General features: G+C 38.3%; 1 protein-coding gene across 1 annotated transcript; it reads right to left on the reverse strand.

Annotated features, from left to right (window-relative positions):
- Positions 1-903: 903 nt before the first annotated feature.
- Positions 904-11848, reverse strand: LOC139717226 (protein transport protein Sec61 subunit alpha-like 1). The gene is made up of 12 exons (XM_071628728.1): positions 11751-11848; positions 10049-10116; positions 9678-9743; positions 8876-9086; positions 8016-8125; positions 7252-7405; positions 6548-6708; positions 5854-5994; positions 5324-5380; positions 4246-4437; positions 3558-3634; positions 904-2867 (listed from the first exon to the last, which is right to left on the reverse strand). Exons 1-12 carry the CDS (start codon positions 11752-11754, stop codon positions 2681-2683), a joined length of 1428 nt encoding a protein of 475 aa, XP_071484829.1. The 5' UTR covers positions 11755-11848; the 3' UTR covers positions 904-2680.
- Between the last annotated feature and the right edge of the window lie 779 nt (positions 11849-12627).

Below are 12627 nucleotides of genomic sequence, written 5' to 3' on the forward strand. Positions count from 1 at the left end.
TGTTCTTTTTTTATGTACGTTTTCCAATTTTTCGATCCCTGCCAACAACATCACAGAAAATGTGTCATTATCCATAAAGAGTATAACTCGTATTAACTTGTGTGTCAAATGTGCTCAATGCATTATTGTTTGTTTTTTTACCATGTTCCTCTAATCCATCAAGTCATTGGGGATATTGCAGCGAAAATTATTATACCGGTAATTAAATGGCAACTCTGAGTTACTATACTGCATATCGTACATTGGCAAGAGAAAAATTGGAACTCGTAAAGTTCATTCAATCTGCATAAAATAAACACAAAAACACAAACACACACACGCATACGCATCTATGGTGGAAACCGAGGACCTGTTTTACCCATAAGAATTTTACTACATAACCCAGGACCTGTGTGTAAATAGGACTCTCGTCAACCGAGGACTCATTCGTATATTACCATCCAACCGAGGACTTGTTACAATAATGCTAATCAAGGACCTACAAACATGTACCCCTACATGCAAAAGCAGACCGTTTGGAATGGTCAGCGTACCGAGGACATCCTCAGTTCTCTGTGTGTCCTCGGTATGTATATGTAAAGTTCGTATGTGTGTCCTTGTTTTACACCATGGGTAAGTGCGTGCGTGCACGCACACACACACACACACACACACACACAACTTTACCAATATGAGACAAAACATCTTTAATCTTGTAAAATGTAATACCAATCTCAAGATCACTTACAAATTTAGTAATTTAGAGGCTTTTGATAGGTCTGTATCTGACATGAACGATGGTATGTGACCAAACAGGGCTGAAATGTAAGGAGTTTTTATTAGACTTTTTGACATATCAGCAATGAATCATAAAAATTATTTTAAGAAGATACTTGATCAAAGAGCAGAAATGCGGTTTGTGGGACGAGGGCCCCGTTTTATCAAAAGATAAAATCAATTTTAAATTTCCTTACCACACAGGCTGCCATAGACTTACAGTTGAAAGCAACTATATAATTCATTTTAACTCTTCATAAAACAGGGCCCAGATGGCTTAGAGAATACATCCAGGTAACTATCCTTACAATAGCCCCTATCCCACAGAGACAACAAAACAGTGTAGGCACTCAACAATCACAACTGGCAACACATCTTTTTTTAAACTGTCCAAAAACATTTATTTTGTTGCAATAGAACGTGATTCTTCCAGACAGAATTTCTGAAAATTGACAAGATATTTGAACATGGAGATCATGATGAAAGGGGGAAAATAGAAGGGTCAAATGCTTGTACCAACAATCAGTACAAATAATGGATGAATTTAGAGGAAAAATGACTCGCATTTGTGACCGACACGTGCATCATAGGGAAGTCACATTCTCACACGCACACTCTGTTTACGGTAACTAAAGACTTAAATAAATCACTATAGCTCTTTCTTTTGTAATATACCAGAGATCTCAATGCATATTGGCAGGGCTGGAGGATATCACATGCATTAAGAACACTTCGAGAAATAGGCTTCTACCAAAGGAGTGTATGTATTAAGATGCTACCTAACATTACTATAAGACTAAGACTATAAAGCCTATCAAAATATTGAGAATGAAATGGCAATAAAGGAAAGAAGGCTTCTTTTGTACAAACGAACTTCAAGAGAAAACAGAAACATCCAGTATCCCAATTATGCTGACATGAAATTTGTTTGTGTTTCCTAATGGAGTCATGGCAAAGTACAGGAGGAAATCTGTATATATGCTATGTACCAACCATAAGAAATCAATGCCTTATTAAAAGAGATCCCACTTCAAAAGTGATCACATTCTTTTCCCTGTTTTGTTTTTTGTTTTGTTTTTCAGGTGGAAGGTAAAAGAAAGAATCATTCTTGAAAAAAGACCTGAATGTTACATCACTACCCAATGAATTGATAATTAAAGCTTTCATATTTTTTTTTTACAACATCACAAGCAATTTGCTGTTAAACAGACATAGACAAAATCTCTTCTTGATTCTGTTTAATATATCAGTGCATATTCCACCACCCAGTAAGTTTGTGTTACGAATGCATCAATACAAGTTGGTATCAAGACAGGAGGTGTTATTCAGGATATTCCCGAGAGACCTTTGAACTAGGACTCGCATTATGTAGCTGCAGTGACTTTGCAAGGGGCAAGTGACTGTACAGTGGGCTGTATAAATTGACTGTTCAGATAAGACATGGTACAATTTGTAGTTATCTTGTAGACTGATACCAGACCTCTGAAACCCAGCTGACCCATAAAAAAAAAAGAGGATTGTTGTTCCCATCTATAGGCACTGTCTGACAAACTCAAGCATTCATATGATGGCTGACTCAAAAATATTCTGCTGGAATCAGTAGAAGACAAATGACAGGTAACAAGCATGCTACATATTCACACCCAAAATGACTACATGGCATCAGAAAAGCATTGTAACTCACAAAATACGATATTCATCTTGTATTTCTTGTATCTAAGAAGACAACAAGAAAAAAAAAAATATGTGTGCTCGATTTTTTTCCCATAAGTGTACTCATTGAACAATAACTTTACAACTTGACTGGTCAGACCTTGCCTATAGAGGGGGTACATCAGCTGGATAAGCTTTTGCCTAGACTTGGTGAACACACATTTAAATATGCATCCAACAGCTAGCCTGCTGGCACTCTCTCTACCCTGGACTAGAATAATAGCGCCCCCATGCTGCCCATCTCGCTCTGCTCCTTGACAAAGATCTCAAAGTATTGGTAGATGATCGTGACGGCCAGAAGAATACCAGTCCCAGATCCGATGGCTCCCAGGAGATCAGCAAGGACAGACAGGGCTCCAATGCACAGACCACCGAAGGCAGCTGCTGTCGGGATGTACCTAAGGCAGACCAGACCAAAGTTACTTCTTAATAAAGGCGTTTGTTTTATTTTTAAAAAAATACAACAAATACAACAAATACAACAAATCCAGAATACTTGGTTTATCACACAGCTCTTAACTACAAAGGCTACAAAACTCCTGCTCAAAGCTAACTGCATGAATTCGGCAATCTTCCTTGAATTTTTGAAACTTTAACAATAAAAAAGCAGAAAATCCAAGGAGCATTTGATGTCAGGAAAGAATGCAGCTAAGATCAGCTAGAACTATCTCCAGGTTCACAGGGAACAAACATTTTCACTTATCCCTTTTTCTCACTTTACTTCACTCGCTTGCTACCAGCATCCTGCATTGGTCCATGAATAAAAGTCTCCCTTACTTCAGATATTAGTAATATCCAGCCACCACAGACTGAATTTGTGAAATTTGTACTCATATTGAGTTGTCAATGACACTGCAGTGAGATTATTCCTATTTGAGATCTCAAGACGTTTGACACAAGGCAGTTTCAGCCTTTTGATATGGTTCAGCTATTCCCATCAAGAGCTTACCATCACATGTCGCACACAATGTGAACCCTTATTGACCTGTTCTGTGCCAGAGACTTTGATGAGTGCATACACAGCTATGGGGTTTTCTGTGCCTATAGGCATTCAAAGCACACAAAAGGGTTACAGAGCCTATTCCTACCTGTTGAGCTCATGAATCATAGACTTCTCCCGATGGCCACGCATCACCATCTGCTGTTCCTTCAACTGCTTTGCAACCTGGAGATGACAGTCGAGATAGAAATGAGGAGGAGTCAATACATAAATGCCAATAAGAATGACCAATGAAAATATGTCCAACAGAACAGGTCAAATTACAAGTAAAATCCCTTTTCAGAGATAGTGTGAATAAATTCTCAACTACTGCTACCAGAAAGGCCAATAATTATGTCTCACTCATTGAAGATTGAATATGATCCATTTTTTTTGTTTTTGTTTTTAAAAAGTGAAGGGAGTTGAATGAGAGCAATGAAAGGTGAGGGAGAGAGAGAGAGAGAGGCCATCAATTCAATTTTGGAAAGAGATATAATCATGGTATCTGATAAACGTTCCATTCCAATCAAATATAAACTCTGAACACACTTGCGACATTTATGTGAATTGTTTCTAGCCGAAGGTGGTTGGAGAATGTTATGTACTGGAGAACAGAGCAGAGGTTTTTTGCTACCATAGTGAATGATGGCATACAGTCATTCAGATGTATACTTTATCAGTACACACCCAAGACAAACACCCAACGTTTCAGTATTTCATAATGAGCAGTGCACAAAATATGTGCCATCAGTCATCCTCCCGGTAACCATGTCCATGTGAAATATTCTGCTACTTACATCTTTGGCAGAGGATCCGGAGACTTCGATCCAGGTCTTGGAGAAGAAAGCACAGGAACCAAGCATGAAGACTATGTATGCCACCGCATGGATGGGGTCTGTCAAGATACGGGAGAAGTTTTCTGGGGGCGACATGTAGTAGCATAGACCCCCGACAGGGTAGGACCTAGCAGGGCCTCCATCACCAGCCTCCTGCAGGGAGAAAGGGGGGGGGGGGGGAGTAGGGTAGGAGCAAGACAGAAAAATGAAGTCAAATGTTGCCATGTACGGTGATTTAATATGCCACCAACTTTGATGCATTTTTATCAAACTTTCTCTTTTTTTTACAATTTACATAGAGAGGGCACAAGAATCAAGCAACAGAGAATTCATTCAATGTTAGGCTGTGCATCATTTATCACTGTGTGTCATCCACAATACATAAATGATATAAATCCATAATATAATAATTTGCAAACCCCAAAAGATGGAACAGAATATTCCTCCTACTACACATTATAATAATCAATACAAGTTACAGGAGTTAAATATTGAATAGAAAACTAACTGCATTCATTTGTACCTTGGCTCAGTCACAATCTATCAACACATATTAAATATGTGCAGATAATGTAATGACAATAAACCAAGCAACATCAATTTTCCTGTGTTTTATTCTGCTTAGAGTGTAGGATTAAAGCACCCAAAGCAGCAGTAACACACAGAAACCATCAATCTTGGGCATCGGTACACTAGTCACTGGCTGGTAGGACACTACCAGGATGTATTCCTTTCAAGTCACCATGCGGAAATAAGACAAGCAACCATCAAACATCACAATTTCTTTGAAGTTTGAAAAGTTATCAAATTGTTGCTGTCTGATCCTTTCATACAAGCATATACACAAATATGTCAGGTTTTTTTTCAGCATCATTCATCATACAGTATTTTACTTTTTTTCTTGAACACAAATAACTTCAACATGCATAAATACACGTAAAATATTGAAGATTTTAAAATAAATGATAGCTGCTGCTGGTCATAACCACATAACCACATGTTATGGGTAAGCAAACAACAATAATAAGGCATTACTTACAGCCCAAACACCGAGTAAGTTGACAAAGAAGTTTCCACTGAATTTTACAGCCAGCATCTGAAATGCAAAAATAACAATAGCGTAAATATTATTCAACCAATATTCTACACTTGGTGAACATGACTCTGCTCCCAACTCCTTGTCAATCTCAAAGCTACATGACAAATCATTACATGAGCATGATTTAACTTATTTGTCCTGGCATCTCTCTCAATCAAGCAAAACAATGTTAACACTAGTTAAATTTTGAGACACATGAAAACAATCATCAACATCACATATTCCTGTCTTGAGTATAATACTATATTCATAACACCACTGATCTTTTAAAGATCTATAGGTATCGCTGCATTCTTCAGAAGTAAAAGAAAGCTATGTGACACACTCTACATACAAACTCTTCATGTCACAAGTTAATTTGACATCAAATTGCAATTTCAGACACTATGCGACTCCTGACGATTTAATTTCCACGCAAAATTGTCCCGGCTGTATTGTGAGTGACCGTGGGATTGTTAAGATGTGCTCACCTGTGAAATGACATAGAGATTTGAGACAAGCGCACTCTGGAGAATGATGGGAATGTTGGAGGTGTAGAAGAGCTTGATGGGATAGCTGCTGTACTGGCCGCGGTACCGGGCAGACTTGATTGGCAGGTCGACACGGAAACCCTGGTATGAGAACAAATAGGAGCTTTCATTACAGGATGGATCGACAGCAACCTCTCCCCCACTGTGTACTGTAAAACGAGGAATTTTCGCGTGCATTTTAATTTCGCGAATTTCGCAAGCGCCAAGATTCGCGAAATTAAAATGCACGCGAAAGTTCTTGTCTACATTTTATGCATTGAATGCCAGTGGCAGTTCGCGAAAATTTCATGCAGCTAATAAGGCCGTCGGCTCCAATGCGCGAAAAATTCATGCCGCGAATATATCATGTTTTACAGTATTCATCATTCAAAGAGATGTATATATTATGCAAATGGATATGATTCAGATGAAGACGACATAAAATATCAATGACATAAAGAATTTACTTTAGACAATCTTTGGACTTGGGACAATCTTTATTGTGCATCATTGCTGCTTCCTTAGAAAACCAAGTGTCCATATGAAGGTAAACTTTTGTCAAAATGCATGGACGCATTTTGATATGTCAAAATGCCTTGTATAAGTATAAAAGAGGTATAGATAGTAGAGACAAGGCAGAATATTATGGGCTGACCTGGAAGTAGATGACGATGGCGAAGACAAGGATGGTAGCCATAAGGTTCATGAGGTTGGGTAGGTTCTGGCGGTAGAAGGCCTCTCGCAGTCCACGCACCTTGTCTTGTCGTGTGGCCAGAAGGTGGAAGAGGGCTATAATGGCCCCCTCAAACTCCGTTCCTGAGAAAACATACAGAAGAACATTCATAAAACTTACAATGCTAGAAATGTGTCGAACTAGGTGCGTGATACTGCTTTGATAAATACAAGTATAGGAAGTACCCCACCAAACATGTCAAATGGAAAGATTATCAAATGGAAAGATTTTCAAATGGAAAGATAGAAAGATGGAGAGATTATCAAATGGAAAGATTTTTGCTCATTAGCCTTTCAAAAAATTCTGCTCTCTTCTTTAAAAAAGTTATATCATTATCATAAAAGTTTCAAATTAACAGGAAAAGATAACCAATAATATCTACATGTTGTCTTACTGCCTGTTCTGAATAGCAATCTACAGTAAACTGAGTTACTGTGACACATCTTTTGAAGCAATGTGCACTTGCCTGTACACAAAATCACGTTCATGAAAATATCTATACAATTTTTCTTGTACGATGTATAGGGAGCAGTTGAAGTTCAAATATTTGCTGCCCATTCATCAAGTAAATATCTCTCTTTTTCTCGCTACACCCTTCTCAATATCTAAGTCTGTGATTTACGAACCTCGGCCTGTGTTGACTGTTGCAGGGCTGAAGGCTCTCCACACAATGGTCTCACAAATGTTGGTAGCAATGAAGAGAGAGATACCAGAACCAAGCCCGTAGCCCTTCTGCAGAAGTTCGTCCAGCAGCAAGACAACCAGTCCGGCCACAAAGAGCTACAAAAGTGACATGTTCCAAGATGATGATGAAAATTTTTAAGAGACATTTTATTGACAGAAAAACATTTCATGATTAGGTGGCGCATTACAACAATACGAACAATAATGTTGGTAAAAATATACTACCCATCAGAAGGGGTTTCACATTCCTTCATGAACATATCCTCAAAAACTTGGTAATTATCTGTACATACTGCAAAGAAGACCCAACATATTAGATAAATGAAAGCATGCTTCTCTTCACTGGGAACCACATGGCTATTGTGGTAACAAAACTCTGTAACTTTTGGAGACATGCAATGCGGGAGAGTACATTCAGCATGACCACAACAGGTTTCACAGTCTGTGGTTACTTTCAGTTCTAAGTGATCAAGGCTAATTACAAGCGAGCTCAGCCCCATTATGCTACCATTGTATTCTGTTTTCAGTATCAGATCAAAGAAATGATGTCACCGTAAGTATGGTATTCATCTAGCACTGAGCTAGGGTGGGTTATTTCAATGGTATCCTCTACCATGATAATGAAGCTTACGGGGGGAAAAAAAGGTGGTATATAAAGCCAGTATCCACGGCAACCGGAGCTCTCTGCACAGAGCTACCAATTTACCTGGATGATGATGAGGAGACAGATACCGGCTCCAATCTTGTTGGGCTCTCCATACATTCCTGTCATGACATAGACAATGGCCTGACCCACAGTGATGATCATACCAAATACTGCCAGGAAAGATATAAGTGGAGATTTGGGGATAACAAGTTAGAAGAACGTGTCAATCTGATCCTTACAAGCAGAGTCAAAGTGCCAAGTCAAATCAACTGCAAAACTACACACAGCTCTAGAGTGAAACTCTACTACTAAAAGTAAGAGACACTCCAGGATACCACAAGATTTCAATGACTCTCATCTTTCAATCCTTGCTGTCAACATTGAATGTTCACATATCATAAATGTGCCATTGCAAGAAAGCAATGCTGACACCGATTCTAAACAAATACATGAAACTCAGTCTTTGCAAGTAAAACTTCAAAACTATTTCACTAATTTACTGCAGAGCTGAAGGACACATATTCTTTTTCAGTTCAATATGTACAGTTCCCCCCCCCCCCCACCACCCGAAGGGTAGATTACCACATTAAGTGACATCGAAAGTAACAAATTTCAGCAATTAGAAGATGCATGTACATACCATAAGGGCCATCTTCTACAGTGCTAGTTACATGATGCAATAGGATGCAAGAACCTTCCTGGCTGTGGAACAGAGTCTCACAATCAAAAGGGCAGAAAGGTCAATGCATTCAACTGACACATGACTTCCATTCCAATCAGCACTGTATAAAAAAATTCAACAAATCTGTGGTGTCAAAATCAACACCTTCTCACTAAATAAATCCTACTCCTACTAATAGGGTTGAATGAAGAATACATATGAAAGACTAATTGCTGTCCCCTCCCTCGGGCAGTCTTACGTTTCTGTGCGCCATTAAAGAGAGCCCTGTCCTTGGCGGTGTCTCCAACCTCAATGATCTTGGCTCCGGCCAGGAGCTGCATGATGAGGCCAGAGGTCACAATGGGGGAGATTCCCAGCTCCATGAGTGTTCCTCTGTTTGACGCCAAGATTACCCTCATCCAGTAAAAGGGATCAGCCGAGTCTGATGACATGATTCCAAACAATGGAATCTAAATGGGCGAAGAGTAAGATACTGATTATTCCTTCGTTAGTAACAATGCTGTCTACCTATCACCAGGGTAAGGACACCTTGACTTTTCTTTGCAGCACTTTACCTCTTGTTATAATGCATGGTTTGTAAGTTACAGTGCACCTTTCAAGTGGGGCGTTGAGATTTTTAACATGCGAATCTTCAAAGAAAAATGACAACTGTATTTTTCCTTTCCTTGTAAGACTGAATCCGTTGCAATGCTGTATCCTTGGTAACATTGCATATCTTCATACTTTAAAAGCATGTCACCTCAAATAGGAGAATCCATGTGACAGTTCTGCAAAAATGGAATTGTTTGATGTGAAAGCAGCAAATCTAGGAAATGAAGTACCACAGTATTTACAGCCTGTTCTCATCAAATGGAAAAAAAAAATGTTAACATTGCACATATTTCTTTCATAGTACAGTTACAGACCAATACCAAAAGATATTGGACATGGCTATTTTGTCTCTATCATTTTATCCCAGGAATATTCCAGAAGAGGAAGCACTCTTTGTTTGTTTGAATGCATGATGACTACATTTTGCAGAGTTGTGTTGAATCACTCACCTGACAGCACACCAAAAAGATGAAGAGTGTGATGGCTGTCCATAAGACCTTTTCCCTGAATTGGATCTGTTGAGAGATGTAGAAGTCAGTACAACATTAATACTCTTTTAAGATAGAATAGGTCAGATGTCAATAATCATGGTTAAATGGGTATGACATTCATTACGACATTATGAGACATCTATTGCGCTCTTGACATTACACTTCAGCTTTGCTCAAATAATGTCTCCCTTGGAAATATATCTTGTGTAGACATTAGCTTTTTTATCAGTTATGCATACTTACTTATTTCATAAGAGAGGGGTCATGTTTATTGCTACCTCATTCTTACAAAGTGAAAAGGCAAACCTTTAACTGAATAGTGCACTTACTTTTCGTTCTGGCTTGGAGATCTCTGGCAAAACTGCACAGAAGGGCTTCAAAACTTCTAGAAACTTCACTGAAATTATAAAATAACATGGTACATAATAAATACGATATTTCATCTTTTAATGTGACTGAATTAATTTCACATTCAAAATATGATGTAACTGCATAAAGTTATGTGGTGACTTTGAGACAAAAAAAAAAACCTTTTTTTTTCCTCTTGAAGCTTAATGATTCTCAGTCAAAAGATCTTGGTGTATCTGTGTCTGTTACTTTTTACCCTCTATCGGACAGGTTGTACATTGGTCTCTCTCCCTAGCCTTTCACTTCAGTTAGCCAGCTCATGTCAGGGTACATGTACTCTTTATACTACTATCTAGATAAAGTTTGGCAATGTTTTGTAATTTATCAGAATGGATGACTCAAAATATGCAATACTGAAGCAGGTCATCTTTCAATTCACCTCAAAATGAACATTGCATTAGAGTCAGGACATATGGTTCATTCTTTACATCAAGAGAGATGTAAATTGAAAATCATGAATTCTTTTAACACTAGATTTCCACGAATAAGGGATAATAAACATGTTTTTTGATGATCTCCTGCCCCCTCCACCCCCCCCCCCAAAAAAAAAATTAGATCTACTGGTATATTCACACTGCTTTTACCCATTCCACAGCACATGTTGATATTACAACAATTAGCCATTGTTCTTTGTGTGCTGCTTGCATCAACATGAACTGTATGATATTTACAATCTTATATTTATGATAGCATACACACTGTACTAATTTTACTAGTAACCAGTGAGACCAACAGTCTCTATTGATGATATAGAATTCTATCAAGTATCAGTTCCAAATCATTTTTTTTTATTAAGACGAAATCCAAAATTTGACTCATAATGCTTATCAAAATCTCGGGTTTGTGTGATATTTATGAGAATATTGAATAGTCTGACTCGATACACCTTGGCAAGTTGAACAAAAACATAAAATACAAGAACAGGGATCATGCTTCCAGAGACCAGAGTCCAGCTTGGAACTGCTAAAGAAGAAGTTTTGGCTAATCAAATAATGTATTTATGTGGGGAATCATCCGACAGTGTAGCATTCCGACACTAACTTTTAGTAACAAACTGGTACACAGAGTGGTGTAGTGTCTAAAAGTAAAGGGACACATTATTACACTCTTGACACTACAATGACAGACCATAACCAGTGTTCACCACTGTTCACAATATTTCTAGCTGATTCACAAGTCACACTCACAATCTTGTCTGGTCCATGTAGGAATATTAGGTTAGGATGTAAATGTAATCTATAGGGGCAGAGAGCTGAGAGAAAGGGTCATATACATCCTAAAACATCACAAGAACTGCAAATTGTAATGTTACATGGATCACAAAAGGGGTCTGAGTTGCATCGTTGTTTTCAGTTGGAAAGATGATCCACATTAAAACAAGATATTCAGGCTGCAACGTACACAATATGGTGACGTTGCAGCGACGGTCGGTAAAGGCTACAGCTCTCATGCATGCGTCCCATTCATTTGCACACGATCACACTCGCTTACGGCGACTGCTCACACTCTGTACGCAAGGAACACACTGACCGCAGCCTTACGGAAACAACTGTCACACATTCTTATTGATTTTCTTGTTCGCTGTAGAAGTCAAGACAAAATAACCAAATGCTACAAACATACCCATGGTTGCTGCCTTCGTAGGAACTCTTCAGATATAATTTTGTTGAATTTAGTACTTCTTATTGCCCAAATGAAACCGGTGACACGGTGGCCGTCTTCTACACAATACGGCTCCACGCAAAAAGAGGATGCTGATTTATCACGTGACTAAACTTGTAGTACACGTCGGCATTTATAGTCTTATATCCAGCCGTTCACCTACATAGTTGCTAAATAGCTTTGCTACTTCGAAACCTGCAAAACAATAAAAGACATAAAAAAAAAACTGCGAAACAAGACAAAGGTGAATCAAAGCAAAATCGACACTATTTTGCCGTAAACTAAAGATCACATTTTCTCACACATGTGGATTGCATTCCGGTAAAATATTATTTGTCTCACTAGGATGTTTATTCAAAAAATCCACCTTCATTACACGTGGATTGCGTGACATGCAGCAATATTAGTGGAACACATCAGTGAAAGTTTGGGGAAAATCTGACAATCCGTTCAAAAGTTATGAATTTTTAAAGGATCTGCGCAGTCACTGCTGGATGAGAAGACTGCTACAGTGTATGATGTCACATGCGTAGAACATTATAAGGAAAATTGAGAGAAATTTTACAAAATTGTATTTCTTGAAAAACACGTGCACATAATTTCCTTAACTTGTCACTGACGTATGTTAAGGGTAATGTTATTCCCCCTATCTCCTGAAAGAGGCAAGTTACGTGCTCTTTCATTATGCGAGGAAAGTGAAAATATGTTGATTTTTCTTTATACTTTCTTTATATTGTTGTACAATGTGACATCACAAGCTATAGTAGTCTTCTCATCCAGCAGTAACTGCATGAGCAGAAACTTTAAAAATATTAATTGCGTTTGAACGGATTGTCCG

This window comes from Diadema antillarum, unplaced genomic scaffold (assembly GCF_040938485.1).
Source record: "Diadema antillarum isolate AM-2024a unplaced genomic scaffold, OU_Dant_1.0 scf00000072, whole genome shotgun sequence".
Classification (NCBI taxonomy): Eukaryota; Metazoa; Echinodermata; class Echinoidea; order Diadematoida; family Diadematidae; genus Diadema; species Diadema antillarum.